Source organism: Oryzias latipes, chromosome 3, assembly GCF_053564925.1.
Source record: "Oryzias latipes strain Hd-rR chromosome 3, Olatipes_Hd-rR_3.1".
Taxonomy (NCBI): domain Eukaryota; kingdom Metazoa; phylum Chordata; class Actinopteri; order Beloniformes; family Adrianichthyidae; genus Oryzias; species Oryzias latipes.
In genome coordinates, this window is record NC_136239.1 from 41,419,686 (window position 1) to 41,436,573 (window position 16,888).

At 48.6% G+C, this 16,888-nt stretch overlaps 3 protein-coding genes across 5 annotated transcripts in view; 1 reads left to right on the top strand and 2 right to left on the bottom strand.

Annotated features, from left to right (window-relative positions):
* Positions 1-760, bottom strand: part of tssc4 (tumor suppressing subtransferable candidate 4) — a 58,765-nt gene extending 58,005 nt beyond the window's left edge. The window contains exon 1 of one of the 2 annotated variants that reach the window (XM_078944759.1): positions 685-760. The gene's annotated coding sequence lies outside the window, so the exon portion shown is untranslated. Of the gene's footprint in view, positions 1-301; positions 417-684 lie in introns of those variants that run through there. The other variant, XM_078944758.1, reaches the window with a different exon arrangement.
* Positions 15-9,889, top strand: shcbp1 (SHC SH2-domain binding protein 1). Of its 2 annotated transcripts, none has more exons than XM_004086075.5 (13): positions 15-287; positions 1,189-1,398; positions 1,908-2,023; positions 2,094-2,302; positions 2,376-2,471; positions 2,539-2,769; positions 2,844-3,021; positions 3,111-3,231; positions 6,722-6,853; positions 8,343-8,461; positions 8,533-8,619; positions 8,717-8,846; positions 8,922-9,889. In XM_004086075.5, exons 1-13 carry the CDS (start codon positions 155-157, stop codon positions 9,200-9,202), a joined length of 2,043 nt encoding a protein of 680 aa, XP_004086123.1. In that variant the 5' UTR covers positions 15-154; the 3' UTR covers positions 9,203-9,889. The 2 variants fall into 2 exon arrangements, with proteins under 2 accessions (XP_004086123.1, XP_011492831.1); XM_011494529.4 differs by having other exon boundaries at positions 8,925-9,889.
* A 1,173-nt stretch (positions 9,890-11,062) lies between these two features.
* On the bottom strand, positions 11,063-16,204 carry spg21 (SPG21 abhydrolase domain containing, maspardin). The gene is made up of 9 exons (XM_004086061.5): positions 16,046-16,204; positions 15,817-15,879; positions 12,790-12,951; positions 12,521-12,601; positions 12,284-12,429; positions 12,106-12,214; positions 11,870-11,977; positions 11,646-11,786; positions 11,063-11,565 (listed from the first exon to the last, which is right to left on the bottom strand). Exons 2-9 carry the CDS (start codon positions 15,877-15,879, stop codon positions 11,452-11,454), a joined length of 924 nt encoding a protein of 307 aa, XP_004086109.1. The 5' UTR covers positions 16,046-16,204; the 3' UTR covers positions 11,063-11,451.
* Between the last annotated feature and the right edge of the window lie 684 nt (positions 16,205-16,888).

Consider the following 16,888-nt stretch of genomic DNA (forward strand, 5'->3'; position numbering starts at 1 on the left):
TAGCTCCCTGCTGTGATTGGCTGAGCTGCAGCAGACCGGGATCTTTTGAAAGTGTCAGGGCGTGGGCTCAGAACTCCGCTTGTTGTTTCAAAGCTCCAAGTGCCGCGTGATCCTCATTTAATCCCGTTAAACCGAGACTCTGGCGAGCGTTTCAATGGAGTTCGAAGCCCTGGAAACCGGGTGTACCGTCAGCGACGTGTCGGACTTGGTGGTGGTCGATCTGGATCCTCAGGTCGAGACGGACAGCGTTTGCTCCGCGGGACCCGGTTTATTGGATGTAGCGCAAGGTTTGTTACGTTACCGTTTTTGGTTTGAGTTTTCTTTCCTCCGAGTCGGTGTATGAGACAAGCTAACCGCTGCCGTCGAGGTTTGCTAGCTTGGAGATTTAGCAGACTTTTTATCCGAGTTTCCGGCGGTCTGTGAACGCAGCGTCTTCATATGTCGTCAGCCTGAGCTGCATTCTCGGAACTGTCAATCTTGCAGGATTTTCCAAACTTAACCCAAATACGACAAATAATTATATTTCACTCTCATCTGAGTAGACATTAACGGATGTTGAAATAAACAAATAACACAATTATGTTATTACAAAAACAAAATATACCTATAGAAGACCGCAAAAGGGGTGTCAGACTGTTTCTTTTTTTTTTTTTAAGATATCCTGCCTTATCTGCTACTGATTACCTGGATCAGGTGTGCTTCATGGCAGGTTGGTTGGACAACATGTAGGACACCGGCCCTCGAGGCCTGGAGTTTGACACCTGGAAAACGGGGGTGTAAATAAATTCATTTATTTGTGTATGTAGACACAGTATTTGTGACTCTTTTGTTGATTCTATGAAGTTGTTTAACAGATTGTTAAATAAAAGAGAAGAGAAAATATCTGCTTTCATGAGGATTTTGACACAGGAGGACCGGAAAAAGCCTTAAAACCTGTTAACTTACTAAAAATACAGCAATTAAGGACAAAAATAACATTTAAAATGCCTATGAAATTATTATTAAAATTAGAGTTGAAAGCATATTTTTTAAAATAGCAAAATAACTTTATAAATGAGTTAAATCAATGCAAACATTTTTTTTAAAGTCCTTCAAAGTTTAAAAAAGCATTAACAGTCTTTTATTTTGAAAAGTGGCGCTGGACAAACTTTCACAGCCATCATTCATGACCTCCGCTGGGTTCTGCAGCTCTGTTCCAGAACGATGATGCTGGAGACGTCAGTGACGAAGACGAGGATGACGACGACGACAGCGGGACAGACCACCAGAACTCTGAGAGGTCGGGGACGCAGCTGCAGAGGTCGGAGCGGCGGTCAGGAGCGACTCTGCCGGACACCTTCCAGACCGGCAGCCTGCTGTTCTACGAGAGGTTCAAGGCGTACCAGGACTACATGCTGGGTAACGGGGGACCCCAACGCTCGCATGGAGGCGGTTATATTACAGTACAATCATGCAAAACACCCACGACGGTGTAGAAAGAGCTGCAGATGGCGTTCAAACTTTATTGTTCACAACAGTGATGACAAAGCTTAGGCAGAGGCTTCAAAATAAAAACGGTTGGAGGTCAGACTCCCTCTGGCTGAAAGAAACCTCCAGCAGATTTAGGTTCTGACTGGTTTGGGTCGAGTCTGTTTTAATACAAAGGAGGGTGGGCCGGGTCCTGGGCCGACAAGGTCCTGGACGGACAGAGTCCTGGCTGGACCTGCATTGGTCAAACCTTTAGAACTTCCTGGAAGTCTTGTAAATGGCAAAGATCTCCTGGTTTATGTAAAGCCGAGTATCATCAGCCTAGCATGACGCCTGATAATGTTACCTAATGACAGTAGTGGGCCCAGCACAAAGCCCTGTGGGACACCGTCCCTGTGAAGAGGACCTGACCTGGACCCCGTTTTGTCGTTTGTCTTCAGGAGACTGCAAGCCCTCAGAGGTGAAGGCCTTCACTGCAGATTACCTGGAGAAAGTTCTGGAGCCGTGCGACTGGTTGGCTCTGTGGTCCACCGACATCTTTGACGTTCTGGTGGAGGTGAGCCGCCGGGTTCTCTGGGAGGTTTTGGTTCTGGGCAGAGAGGCTCACAGAGCCGCTCCGGTTTCAGGTGCAGGACCTGGACGTGAAGAATCTGAGGGCGTGCGTGAAGCTGGTGCTGCCGCTGCGGTGCGACGGCAGAGGCTGCCGGCTGGACGAGGACGCCATGACCTCCGTCCTGGAGGCCACGCAGCACCGAGTCCCCCTGCAGGAGCTGCAGGTGGTCTACGATGAGTCCGGAGACTTTGACCAGACCGCTCTGGCCTTGGAACATCTCAGGTAGGGACCCGCTGATCCACCTTCAGGCTCCTCAGTGGTTCCAGATGTTCTTGAAGCGTTCCTGCCTCCACAGGTTCTTCTTTAAACACATCTGGCGGGAATGGGACGAGGAAGACGAGGACGACGACTTTGATTACTTTGTTCGTTGCGTGGAGCCCCGCCTCAGACTGTGAGAACACGCCCCCACAGATCCTTCAGTTCTCCACACTTGGTTTTGAGTTTTCTTGGGCTTCTAGGTACTACGATGTTCTGGAAGACCGGGTCCCGGCAGGCCTGGTGTCGGAGTACCACGCCCTACAGGAGAGCTGCTCCCGCTGCTTCCGGCAGTTCTCCGAGCTGCGCAGCGGCCTCAGCGCCGACTCCGACTCCGAGCTGGACAACGTGTCCATGGTGGAGGGCCTGAAGCTGTGCGAGCAGCTGGAGACGCTCAAACGCAAACTGCACATCATCGAGAACCCGCTGCTGAGGTGGGTCCCGCCGCGGAGGCTCTCGGCGTCCCAGCCGGACGCCCGCACACCGTCTCCTCGTCTGCTGTGTCCAGGTACGTCCTGGCCTACAAGGGCAACAGCCGGCAGCAGTGCGCGCAGAGCCGCGGGCCCAGAGCGTCGGGGCTGACGGCGGTTCACGTGGTGACGGAGTCCTGCAGCTCCATCCAGCTCCAGTCGCTGCTGAGCGTCCGCCTGGCGCCGCTGTGCTCCTCAGAGGACCACCAGATCCAGGTCAGCGGGACCCCTCTGCTCGCTCTTATACTGAGGAACCGGGTTCTTCTGAGAACGGCGAGCTCTGAGCTTCTCGGTCACTTCCTCAGTTCCACAGGGATCCGGTGTCGGCTGTGGATTCCTGTCACCATGGAGACGTGGTCATCATTCTGCCCGGCAACTACAGCGTCAGCAGCTCCATCTTCATCCCAGACTCCATCACTATAGAAGGTATGAGAGCCCCGCCCATTTGAGGGGAAGTGGGCGGAGCTAATGCTTTCTCATCACATTGAGGGGACTTTTCAACACAAAAAGGAGGAAGAACAACAGAGAGCGTAAGAGAAAATAATTTATAAAGGAATAAATACAAAGATCACTGACGAAGGATGAGCAGCATTCTGGAGAGACGGGAACCAAAGAAATTCAGTTTCATTTATGCTCAGAAGCATCAACAGTCGTGGTTCTATGTGTAAAATATCTGTGATCGGATCAAAGATCGGATCAGCCGTAAACAGACGAGCTGCAGCAGAGACCAGGGGCCTGTTTCAGAAAGGAGGTTAAGTGTAAACTCTGAGTGCATTAACCCTGACATCAGGGAAACCCTGGGTTTTCTGTTTCAGAATGGGAGGTTTGTTAAACCAGAGAAAGCAGAGTAAGTCAAACCCGTTTCTGAAAGAGAGGTAACTTATACTCTGAGTCAGTATCCATGGTTACTTATGCTGTGAACCTAACCTGGTCGGGAGCAGGTTTTATTCTCCAAACTCAAAGTTTATGCCGGTCTCCTCCCCTTTTTAAAGACGAAGCGGTATTTTTCGCTTTAACCTTCATTGCCCACATTTCCGTCACACAGAGACGGTCTAAGTGACAAGAATGGCTTGTCCTTTTTTGGAGGACCCAATAGACGAGGAGGCTGCATTAATTCATAGAGAATTATATTTACCTCGTACGAAGACTCGTTTTTTTTTTCATTTTTAGCTGCTGCCATGTTCTTGTAATTCCTGCAGGATTGCATCTACGTGAAAATTAAATCAGGGACATTGAATTAGATTAATGTAACAATTACTTTTTGGAAACACAATTTTCTAGCACTGCTTACTTTCTTAATCCCATATAAACCTATACCACTTGATCAATACAAGGGTAGTGTTGCAGCGTGTGTGTGCTGAGCGGGGTGCGAGCCACGAGAGAGAAGGGGAGGGGCGACTGCAGGTGCAGATGGGGGGGGGGGGTGAGCACGGAGCGGAGGTGTGTGCGTGGTATATATTGTGTGTTTGGAGGACGGAGCACTTAGTTACATAAAGAGAAGGTGTCATTCCCAGAATAACTGTTTTGGATTCATTCTTAATCCGCTCTGGAGGTTGAGGGTTTCCAACGGGAAATGAACCCCGAAGGAGAATTCCCTTCGGCCCTGAAGGAAATCTCCCCTGCGCTTCTGACCACGGTCGGAAAGACGAGAGAAAAGAAAGGAGAAGTCTTCGCGCAGCGAAACGTTCAACAGTAGACAAAAGTTCACTGTTAAAAACACAATTGCATGTACAGTGATCCCTTGATTATCGCGGGGGTTACGTTCCAAATAGAACCCGTGATAAGCAAAACCCGTGAAGTAGAAACCTTTATTTTTTTTACAATTATTATACAATGAAATACACTATTATACATTGAAAAGAAAGAACAAACCATTTAACAGGCTAAATCAATTGTTTTTTAACAAATAAAAGTACTTTAGAAACGTTTTTTCAACAAATAACTTCTGTAGTGTGCTGTCAAATAATAATTTCAATCATCGATAAGAACAGAAGGCTTTAAATTGCGGAGATTAGCCCCGCCCACCGCGACCCGAGTGGATTAAACGGAAGAAAATTTAAAATGATTATGAAAAAAATAAAAAAGTACAGTGGGACAGATAGTGACTCCGGTCTACTTTTTCACTGCTCTTCATACTGAGCCGCTGCATCCTCTGCAGCGTTTTTTCCTTTTGAAGCCCGCGGTGCAGCTGGAGGTGTGTTTGTTCGGGAGAGGAACATAGTGATAGGCAGTTGTTGTCGCTCTTTTTTCTTCTTTGCTAAAGATCCTTATACACCGACATGCCACCATCGATTATGTCGGAGAACTGTAATGAACGGCTCATCAAAGGGTCCCATTCTTGAGCTACTCGCTGAGTGACTTTTTTAGCCAATCAGAATGCAGGACACAATGCACAATCCAAATCCGTGAAGTAGCGAAACCGTGAAAAGTAAACCGTGATATAGCAAGGGATCACTGTATTAATATTAAACTGACCAACGTTTGCAAGAGGGGAAGGTTAACAAAAAAGTCCTCTAAACATTACCGACGTTAAATGCATTTCCCCCCCAGATTGGTTCTGTACACTATGCAGCATTTCATGCAATTACACCAGGAAGAACACTTCAAAAGTACACCTAAATATCCCCATTTTTTATTTCACACCTTACGCTATTTAAAAAATTATTACAGTCAATATTTTATAACAGTGATTTAAATGCAAACTTAGGCATTAACTTGAGCAGCTATGTTTTCCACGCTAACTGTCTCTGTTTTGCAGATGCAGCGGTGTTGCTTTTCTTCTGGAATATGTGCTCATATTCACTGTAACTCTGCAGCAGCACGTCAAGTTCAGCTGCCGAAAAATACGCAGACCTCTTTTTTTCACGGTTGCCATGGTGACTCGTGATATCTGCACTCCATTGATAATGGCTTCTTATAGTCGCGGTGCGCACGCTTAACTCCGAATCAGTCCACTCAGAATTGATTGACCTAACTCCCATCAGCTTCTCTGAAACAGAAAACTCAGAGTTGTTAATCTCTCGATTGACCAACTCAGAGTTCAACCTCAGAGTTGGTCGAACCTCCTTTCTGAAACAGGCCCCTGATGATCTCCTGAAGGGGATTTTATTATTGATTATTATGAAGTGCTGGTCCACTCATTATTTTTTTTAATTGTGACTTTTCTTCTTGGCGGGGCGGAGCAGGAAGAAGGGTTAGGGTTAGCTAACAGGTGCTAACAAGAACATTTAGCCGTGGATGCAGTTAGAATCCATGGAGCAAAGCTTCAGTCTGCATCTTTTCCTCATGTAAACATGTGGGAATAACTTCAGCCTTTATTCTGTCTGGACACCACTGGAAACATGAATCCACCTGATTGTTTACGCGGTTCCTCAGGACTGAGCGGCATTTCTGCATCCGTTAGCTCACACACCGTCCCAGAGCCGTGGTTCTACCGGGAGAACATCGGCATGACCACCGATCTCCATCGGAAGGGGCGGAGCATTCTGAACGGCGTTTACATGACGCACCTTTATTCCGATCAGGCGTTCATTCCGATCACTTCTGTCCGTGCAAACGCAGCTATTCAGCCGTTTTTCCTCATTCCCAGAGCGGGTGGTCGTCCACAGAAAGGTTACGGTGTGTTTTCCAGAGGTCAAAAGGAGGAACGTCAAAAATCCGGACAAAAAAGAAGACAGATTCAGTTCTGTGGCTTAACTAGAAAACTCAAAACTTTAGAAAGTTCCACAACATTTTGGAATCGGTCATTGCAAACGCCGATTTTTCAGCGACCTGCAGCTCCTGCAGCTTCAACACAAAATAACTTGTTTTTTTCCAGAAGCCAGTATAACACTTTTCCTGCTCTGACGCCGTCTTCCGTTCAGGTGTGTTTCTCCAGGTAGACGCTGCAGCTCTCAGGTGTTTTGTCTGTCTTTAGGTTTCGGCTTTCCGGACGAAGTTGTAATCGAGAAGAACAGCAAAGGCGACACGTTCGTGGAGACGTCAGCCGCCGACGTCCGACTGTCCAACATCAAGTTCATCCAGCACGACGCCATCGAGGGCATCCTGTGTGAGTGCGGCCGCCGTCACGCGGCTCTCAGACGCTTTGCAACACGCCGACCGCAGATGGAGATGTGGTCCCATGTCAGGTTTCTGTCAGAGAAGATCCGGATGCAGGTGTTTGTGGGAGGGGCTGAGTCACTGGCTGCGGCATGGCCTGACTCTTCTGTTGGAAGTAATTCTCCCAAAAGTTTCGGATTTCATCCCGTTGATCTGATCTAAAGTGAAAGTCCCATCGGTGTCACAACTGTCTCAGTATTCGCCCCTCCCTCAGGAACCATTTGATGGTTTAACTCCCCAGTCCTACCCTGTGGGCGTCACCACGCTTTCAGACGGCGTGGTTCCATTAGAGTCTATGAGCTCGCCTGAGCGTTTCTGCGTTAGCATGTTTTCTGACGTGGGATTCCGTGAGCACGAAGTCATAAAAACACCTGAGCTGCAGCTCCAGTGTCCACGACCTTTGAATTCATGGAACCGTTTCAAGTTTTACGCAATCAACGCAATTCCACCGGATTCTGAAGCGGAGAAAAGCAGCTCGGCACAGTCTTCGTCATTAATGTGAAGCAAAGGCGCAAAACCGCTTTTCTCCACGACAGAATCCGTTGGTTCGTGTTAAGCTGCACAATAAATAACAAATGCTTCGTTATCGCGATATCAAGCTGTTCAATACGTATATCACAGAAGTCGACAAACATTGCAGTAAATTGTAATCTTGTTGTAAAACAATCTCAAAGTATTTAACGAATCAAATCAATCCCTGATGTTAGATGTTCACTTCTGTATACGAGGATCGTCTGGAGCAGAAGTTATGTTGACTCTTATTTCAATTCAACTGTTGCAGTGAAATGGAAATATTGAATTTAGATGTTTTGTTCATGTATCGCAAGTTATATCGTCATCGCTATATTGATCCCTAATATCGCAAAATGCGAGTTTTCCTCAGATGGTGCAGCCCTAAACAGTCGAAGAATTTGTTATTCGCCGTCACCGGTGACATTTCCGGTGTTAAAGGGTTAAAGATGACCTCCCAGATTTTAGCAACATTCAGGATTTAGCATGATGAACTTCAAAAAATCATAAACACAACAAGCTGGAAGAAAAGCATCAGCTGATGTTCAGAGAGACGAAAACATGCTAGAACAAACCTGGGAGGAGCAGCTCCCGTTTGGCCTCCCTGGGCCTCCTCCGGGCCTCCTCCGGGCCTCTATTTGACCTCCTCCGGGCCTCCTCCGGGCCTCCTCCGGGCCTCTATTTGACCTCCTCTGGGCCTCCTCCGGGCCTCTATTTGACCTCCTCCGGGCCTCCACCGGGCCTCCTCCGGGCCTCTATTTGACCTTCTCCGGGCCTCCTCCGGGCCCGCTCCGGGCCTCCTCCGGGCCTCTATTTGACCTCCTCTGGGCCTCCTCAGGGCCTCTCAGTGGCCTCCTCTGGGCCTCCTCCTGCGTGCGTAGGTGACTTCCTGATGCGCCTCCTCACCGCCGTGTGTTTCTGTGGGACAGGCGTCCGTCAGGGAACTCTGAACATGGAGAACTGCGTCCTGCAGTGCGAGACCACCGGCGTGATCGTTCGCACGTCTGCGCGCCTCACCATGAACATGTGCGACCTGTACGGCTCCAAGGTGAGGCCGGCCTCCTCTGATTACCCCCCCCCGCCTGGTCGATCCTCAGCTGACCGGCTCTCCGTCTGCAGGGGGCGGGCGTGGAGATCTACCCCGGCAGCGTCTGCTGCCTGGTGGGGAACGACATTCATCACTGTAAGGACGGGATCCTCATCAAGGTGAGGCTGAACCGCAGCTCGGTGGAGGGAAACTCCGCCTCCGCGACCTCCAGCCTGAGCCCAGCCTCCATTTAAATAAGGTCTGTTTGATTTGAAGGACTTTGCCAACGAGCTGGACGGGATGCCGTCCATCACGCTGGAGAACAACGTGATCCACAATAACGAAGGCTACGGCGTGATTCTGGTGAAGCCTGGCGGGGAGGCCGGTCCCGCTGACAGGAGCGAAGGTGGGCGGAGCTCCGGTGTCTCAGCATCTTTCTGCGTGAGCGACACTGACTTGATGGTTGTTTTTTTTCCCCCAGAAGACCCCGCTGCAGTCACAGCCGACGACGGGCAGCAGGATCCGCCCACAGAGCCGCGCTCTTCCCCGGTTCCTCAGGCAGAGCCGGCGGACGCCAGCACGGCGGGCAGCGACTCGGCCGCCGGCAGGAAGTGGCAGTTCGGCCGCCAGCTGAGCAGAGCCAAGGAGGCGACGTGCAGCCGCGCAGTCCAGGACCTGATGGAGCACCAGATCTTCGTTTCCGTTCAGGGGAACCAGTTCAAGCGCAACAACAGGGGGGACTTCGGCACCTTTTTCTACTGACCTCGTTTCACCATCCTGCTGTTTGCGGGTCAGAACCGCCTGTGTGGAACTGACCCGTGAGGAGAACCGCAGAGATTTGCAGTTTGCACAGACGCTTTGATGTCTTATTTTACGTTTAGCGCCGTTTTAACACTACCTGGTTCTGGAGTTTTTGCACCATCAGCTTATAAGGTTGAGATGTTCACCTTTTGAAAAGGTTGGGGGGGGGGGGCTGTTTTATGGTTAAGTGTTTGGTTGAAATAGTTTTGTTCACGAGTTTTCTGCAGATTAAAAAGCGGCTAAACAAACTTTGCTGCTGCTTGATGTTTGAAATGAGGTCATGTTCTGGAAAAGTCTTATTTTGAAAGGTTGTTGATATTCTAGCGTGTAAAACCTTATTTTGTATTATTTTACCGGACCTAATGAATGAAATAAACCCCCCAGGTTTATTTTTAACCTTCAAATTTTGAAAGCAGTTTTCCTTTTAAAAAACAAAACAGGAAAATCTAAAACTTGATTTGACATTAAAAAATATTCAACATAAGCTTCTGATTGTAATGTAGTCGTCATTGCAGTTGCTCCAATGAGCACTAGGGGCGCTGAACGTCTAAAAACAAAGTAAAAATATGGTCATGTAAAAACCGTTGTGGTTCTGCATCCTAAATCATTTCATGGATGTTCTGTTTAATAAAAACTGGCTTTCAAAGATTTCTGAATCTGTCTTAAAACATAACCACGGCGTTTCCATGGCAACCATGTAAAGTTTATGTGCATAAAGTTTTCTAAACAGTAAAGCGCCGCAGTACCAAACTGATCTCTAAAACCAGACGTGGCCAATGATCGTATTATTGAAATGACATTTGAACTAAACTCAAATCACAGATTTTTCTTAAATCAGAGAAAAACGCGCCGATAATGAACTTGGTTTTTGTGATTTATCATAAGTGAGGTCAGGTTCCTGTTTTTACCCACAAACAGTTGGAGCATTTTCCTTTCATGGCTCCGCCCCTCCATCGGTCATGTGACAGCTGCTCTGCCGGAGGAACTTCAAAACATTTAAATTGATGGATTCTTCTCTAAACTAAAAATTCCCATGGAAGCTGGCCTTCATGTCGAGCGCCTCCTACAGTCAAACTGACATTACCACATCAACTAAAAAAAAACCTGTTCATCGGGTGACCACAAGGGGGCGCACTGGAGCACCGGGGAGGCCCCAAAACATCCAATCCCATAGATTCTGTCTGGAGGTGATAATCAGTTCTGTGGGGGCGTGGCCTTTTGATTGACAGGTGATCTATGACAGCCTTAGGGATTATATTAGCTCCTCCCCCTCATGGTCAGTGAACCCCAATCTTTCCAATACTGTGACACTCTAAGACTTCAGTTAATAAGTTGACTGTCACTCAAAGGCCACGCCCCCATTCTAAACCAATCGGTTTGATGAGAAACATTTTTTATAGAAATATGGACTCCAACCATGAAATGAAGGATCTTTTTGGAACCGGGGGGGAAAAGAGGCTCTTCTGTTCTGAAGTTGGAGGGGATCTTTTTACCAAACCCCCTGGTGGTCACCTGGTGAACTGACCAGGTTCCACTTTCCTGTCAGCCTCAAGGCCGCTCAAAGTGGAACGAATCGGTCACAGACGCAGGGGGTTGGCGCCGGCCGGAGAAGGTCCCGTTTCTAAGCCGGTTCCTCCACGTTCTCCCAGCTGACCTTTGGTTTCCATGGAAACCAGAATGAAGGCCTTTGACGTGGCGACAGAGACGCCTGCAGGTGTTTCCCGGCTGCAGACGTCTGTGCTGCGTCGTATTCACGAATGTGTTCACAGGAAGCCTGAGGAGCTTCTGTCCCGCAGCCAGATTACATTCAGGACGCCTTCAGACCGGAGAACCCGTGATTTATTCCAACAACAATCATAAATAAAACCTCTGAAATGACGGCGGCGGGATTTGCTTTTTCCCAAACGGCTCCAGGAAGCAGCTGAGAGGTTCTTGTCCAGCATTTGGACCCGAGACGTAAAAGAAAACATGAAGATCAAACAAAGGTTCTTTTCCAAAAGAGAGAAGAAGAATCTGCTGCTCGTCCCGACGCCTCCTGTTCAGCATCAGGTCAGTGCAGCGACAGACCGCCGCGGTTCGCCGCCGCCGCGGTTGAGTTCTCTTAAGGCAAAGTGTTGAGAGTTTGTAAAGCAAAAATATGAAAATATCTTCTGTCCAGTAAAAATATCATCTGTCAGGAAGCTCCTGCTGCAAGGAGGCGGCGCCTCGGCTCATTGGTCGTCGTCAGAGTCCTGGCGGCTGGCGTGGACTTCCAGCTCTTCGGCGTTGATCATGTCAGGACTGATGGCGGCGAATCTCGTCCCGTGGAACTGCCGCAGGTGAATCTGAGGAAGAAAGGGATCAAACTCGCTGAACTGCAGTAGAAACATCTGGAGGCGTTTCCCGCTCCGGCGTGCGGCGTCACCTGGATATAGAGGTTGACCTCGGCGCTCCGGCACAGGTACGGGAAGTTCCCCCCGGTCTTCAGGTGAGCTCTCCTGGCGTTGGGATACAGTTTGTACATCTCCTCTTTGGCCTCCAGCGACAGAGCGCTTTGGTCAAACACCTCAACAGGAACAGGAAGTGACAGTCAGGCGGCGGCGGCACTGATGGTGAGCGCGGAGCGGTGGGGAGGGCGGGAACACTTACATCTATGATGGTCACAGCCACGTCTTTTATTTTGTGCGGCTCCACGTAGGAGTTCTGACAGTTGAGCGTTAGCCGTGAAGCTAACTCGCTTTGGTTGAGACTCTCCAGCTGCAGACGCACAAGAGGAGAAGCTCAACAACCGGAACACAACCGCACAACAAGGACGCCGGCTTGGTTAGAAAATCCCCACAGAGCTCAGAGACGGTCCGCAGCAGACCGCCACGGCGTCCACGTACCCGGTCCACCATGAAGTCGATGCCGTCGGCCATCTTGGGGTCCATGGGTCCTCGGGCAAAGTTCCCCAGAACGATCTTCTTCAGCAGGAAGGCCGGCATGAGCCAGAAGCTGAAACAGAGACAGACGTGAACGCCAGAAGACGGCAAGCTCCCCCTGCCGACGAGCGGAGAGCGCCACCTGTTGGCCGTCCACGTCTGGTTGAAGATGGAGGTGTCGCTGAAGGAGTTGCACAGGACCAGCGAGTGCACTCTGGGAGACTTGTGGGTGTACTCCGCAAACTTCTGGGCCAGGAACCCGCCCAGTGAGGCGCCGAACAGGTGGACCTGTGAGGGGGAGGGGGCACAGGAATCTCATCAGTCCACGCCCCCACGGGTTTGGACCCAACACAGTTTCACCTCAGAACCACACAGGTACCTTGTCCAGCTGCAGGTGATCCAGGAGCTTCCTGAAGCCGTCGCAGAACTCCAGCAGGTCCCAGTAGACCGGGTACTGCAGCTGAAACCAGAACAGAGGAACCGTCAAGTCCAGACGCTCAGGGAAACGCTGCACCATCCGTTCAGGCCGGACTCTTCATCAGAACCTTCATCAGCGACCGGAATCAACCGATGCGGATAAATGACATGTAAACATAAAGGATTGAGTTAACGTGAAGATGTGCAGGAGAACAGGATGAACCTGCTTACCGAGATGACCCGGTACCCCCAGCCCGTCAGGGCCAGAACCTGCTGGAAGAAGACCTCGGCCGTCCCGCTGACCGGCGGGAGGAAGATGATGGGACAGCGCACGCTCTTCGGGCCGGCGTCGTACAGAGACCACACCTTACTGTCGTCGTCATCCACGATGATCTGGAGGAAACAGGAAACCAGAGAACTCGCCTCAGAGAGGGCGGGGAACCAACGGAACCAACGGAACCAGAAGAGAACGCTCCAAAGAAAGAAATGCTAAAATCTAAAATCACAAAAGTTTAACAAAAGAGGAAAAATGTGAAAAGTGCAGCGAGAAGCAGAAACATGCCAAACAAGGCCAAAAAAAAGCAAATACAAATGAATCTCTAAATACTACGAAAATACAACAGCGTCATGACGGTCCATAAAGGGTTCGGTTGTTTGTTCATCACACGGGTTCTGTTGTAAAAAATAACCTGCGATGGATGAAAATGGCGGCGTTAGAGTCTAGATGTTTGAAGGCAGAAAACTCCTGACTGAAGACTTTCTAGACGTTTCACTCTGACAGGTCAGACCTTTGGAGAAACATGAGACGATAGCAGGAGAACAACCATCTGATGGGTTCTGTTCAGGAGACGGACTGACGACAGCCAATCAGGAAGCAGAACACTAAACGATCAGCAGCACAAACGTCAGAAGTGAACCGCGACCACAAGAAGAACTCAAAAGGCCGAGTTCAACCAAAATGATCAACCGGAGCCAAAGGCTGAAAAACACCAACTAAAAAAAGAAAAAGAAAATTCTGCATCTTAAAAAGCAAAACCAGAACAAATAGCATCCAGTTGAAGAATTCATGTGCTAACAGCTAAAATGTTAGCATTGACGCTTTGTTCTATGGCAGCCCCTCCCACCAATCAGGAGTGAGCTTGTTGGAAGGCCACGCCCCTACCACTGGAAAGCTGTAAACGTTTTGAACACTGGACAAGGGGGTCAACAGGCTCCGCCTACTTTTATTGAGGCGTCTGATTGGCCAGTTAATGACTTGACTAACTTGAGATACAGGAAAAAAAAAGAGTTTTATCAAGTAGATGTTTAAAAACAAAAAGGTATCCGATCCAGAACGGTTCTTCTGACCAACAGAATGACAGCTGTTGATTTGCAGATACTTCCTGTTTGTAGCAAAGGGGAGGGGCCCCTCCGTCCAGTTCCGGTATACAGTCAGTGGTAACAAAAGAATCTGCAGAGAGGTTTTTCTGAAAATCTTAAATCCTTCAGATCAAACTTGTCTGGGGGGTTTTAAGCCGTGCTGCCAGAAGCTGACCTGCATCAGTCACTCAACCTCTCTGTCCCAGAATGCATCTCTCCTGAAGTGCATGAGTGAGCAGAGGGAAAACGAGTGGATTCGTGCCAGTAAAAGCAGCACATGTGATGCCCGTGTGAAGCTGAGGGAAGCATGTGACGGCTGGGTGATGAACGCCGTCACATGACTCTCCACCTCTCAGAGCCTCAGCAGCAGCGGCTCAACCTCCAGCTGCGGGAACCAGCCGGGTGTCGGCTCCAACGCCAAACAAATCCCCATTTTTAAGAGATCTGTGAGCTAAAAACCCGACGGGAATAATCGTCTTATTCCAAAAGACAACGCGAGCCGTTGTTCCACCAAACAGCAGATCCGAGGACCAAACCCGTTTTCTGAAAGCTAATCTCATCTTAATCCAAGAGGGCGATCCGTGCCGCTGAAATCCAGCCTCAGATTTCTCATTTTCACGCAGAACTCAACACAAAAGTCATGAACTAAAGCAATCAGAACGATTGTTTAAGCAATAATTGACCACAAATCTTGAAAAAAACCTAACAAACTAAATGCAGAGACGCCTGACACTCATGAGGGGATTTGTGAGGTTTAAATTAAACATCTTTAGCAGAAAACGTTGTGATATTTTCTTAGACTAAAATAGAAACACAGCTGTCAGGCTCCAAGCTTCCTTTTTCCAAGGTAAAACCTTTTTTTTCTGCTGTGGAATGAGATGCAGAGTCTTCCTACTATATTCACTAACCACAAAAACAATGTTTACAACAATCTGAATGTAAATAAAATTTGAAAAAAGACAACATTTGAGCAAAATCATAAAAACTTTATGATTTTATCAAACATCTGTTTGAGCGGAGCTTCATTTTTCCAAACTGTGGTTCTCCAGAAAAACCATAAACCAGTTTAAAAAGTGAATACAGGAAACAGGTGAGACAGAAGGGACAAAATGAAAACACGTAATGGCGAAGGGGCGTGGTCTAAGCAGTGCGTTCTTGGTCTTATTTTGTTGTTTGTCAACTGTTTTCATGGTGATTTTATTGAACAGAAGGGAAGCAGGTCACAAGATCAAGTATTAGTGCATAACATTTGTAAAACGTTTCTTAGACAGCGTGACAAGCTAACGTGTGCTTTAGAGACCATGATACTACCACCACCTGTCAGCTTAAAGACCACGCCCTCATTTCCATATAAAGTAATCCTCAACCTTTGAATAGGAGGGCTTTAAAACCAGGTACGGTAAAGAACACGGGCGCTAAAGCCACGGCGATTAAAGGGTTCATTTACAGAACCAACCGAATTCTACGACAGAGTCAGTCACAAAAGTCTGGAGGACATTTCACAGCAAGCCTCCTCCGACTGTAGGTTGAGGCTAGTAAACAGAAGAAGAAGAAGAAGAAGCCCCTCCCTGCAGGCGCAGTGTGAACACCTGGTCTGAACGGTGTGCATGTAGTTTCAGAAAAATAACCTCTCTGGGTTTAAGGAGTTCAGCTGTGTTTGTCCTGAAGCTCGGTTCTGAACAGGTTCGGCTCATCAGAACCTGAAGGTTGATCCAGCAGGACAGAATCCCGATGACCCGTCACGGAATGGACCCCTTCACACCTGGGGTGCTTTTGTATCACGTGACCACGAGAGCAGGTGTTTCATAAGAATTTCAACGCGCGCGAGCGTTAGCCCTCATCGCATCGGCGACGGTCCAGCTGCTCCGGAGTGAGGCGCGTGACGAGGCGGGAACTTACCCTCTTAAGTGGCACGGTGCTTCGGAACCAGTTGTAGTCTGGAGACACCTTGATCTCCTCCATCTGCGGACACAGAGACGGTGACTCAAGTGTGTGTGCGGGGGTGTCCGGGCTCAGCTGCTTCCGCGCGGGGGCAGCTGTTAGCCATAATAGCGGCTAGCTGCTAAACGAACCCCGCGGTAACCCCGTTAACGGCGTAGAAACCGACCGCCCCGCCAGCCCCACTCACCGTGGACGTCACCGTGTCAGAGCCCACGCCGCTGCTCGGTGAAGGGTCACCGTGTCCGGAGACGTTTGTCCATGTCGGGTAGCGCTTGGAGCGGCTGCAGCTCGGTCATGTGATTTTCCTTTCACACACTTCCGCAAGTAGCCTCTCCGGTGCTGCGTTCGCGGTCGCTCTGAAAATCCTGTTCTCCGGCAGTAAGAAAGCCGCTTTGGTTTCTTAAGTCTTGCTTAATTTCTGTTGTCGTTACAGTTTTCATCCTATACAATGTAGCACTCAAATGTATTCAATGTTTGTCTGAATATGGAATCAATAGAAATGTAAGAAGACATTACAGACTCGAGATTCTTTCCACACAAAACCCAACGAATCTCCGAATCCCCGTTTTTCTCAAACGCATCGGTCAAACCTCAAGGTAATTCTTCTCATAATTTTAACTTCAGTCATCAAAATATTTGGATGAAAAACTTTCTAAAACAAACTTAATTCTTGAATGAAATGCGTTTTTGTTCGTAAATTGTTCTGAAATTACAATTCATACAAGTAAAATGGAATAATTTACATCTTCAGTGTGGATCAGTCTTTCATTGAAATCCTGTCTGTTCTCATTTTTTTGTGGTTTAACCTGGACAGGAAACTGAAATGACAAGATGTGTAGATTGGTTCCGTTTCCCAGAGCGGTGTTGGTGTGTCGTTCAGACTTTGGCCCCCATCGGTTCTCCAGCTGTTTCTTTAAAAGCTTCATCTGAAATCGTTTAACCACCTCCAAGTGTGTCTGACGTGACGCAGAGAAGATCAGTTATGGAAGGTTTAAACTGCTTCCTCAGGTCGTCCCCACTGTGAAGGTCA

Coding starts and splice junctions, on each gene's coding strand:
- spg21 (XM_004086061.5), bottom strand. CDS start 15,879: ATGGAGGAGATCAAGGTGTCTCCAGACTACAACTGGTTCCGAAGCACC. Junction 12,952..15,816: donor GCACCGTGCCACTTAAGAGG/GTAAGTTCCCGC, acceptor TGTTTCCTCCAG/ATCATCGTGGATGACGACGA. Junction 12,602..12,789: donor GGGGGTACCGGGTCATCTCG/GTAAGCAGGTTC, acceptor TTCTGGTTTCAG/CTGCAGTACCCGGTCTACTG.
- shcbp1 (XM_004086075.5), top strand. CDS start 155: ATGGAGTTCGAAGCCCTGGAAACCGGGTGTACCGTCAGCGACGTGTCG. Junction 8,620..8,716: donor AGGACGGGATCCTCATCAAG/GTGAGGCTGAAC, acceptor TTTGATTTGAAG/GACTTTGCCAACGAGCTGGA. Junction 8,847..8,921: donor TCCCGCTGACAGGAGCGAAG/GTGGGCGGAGCT, acceptor TTTTTCCCCCAG/AAGACCCCGCTGCAGTCACA.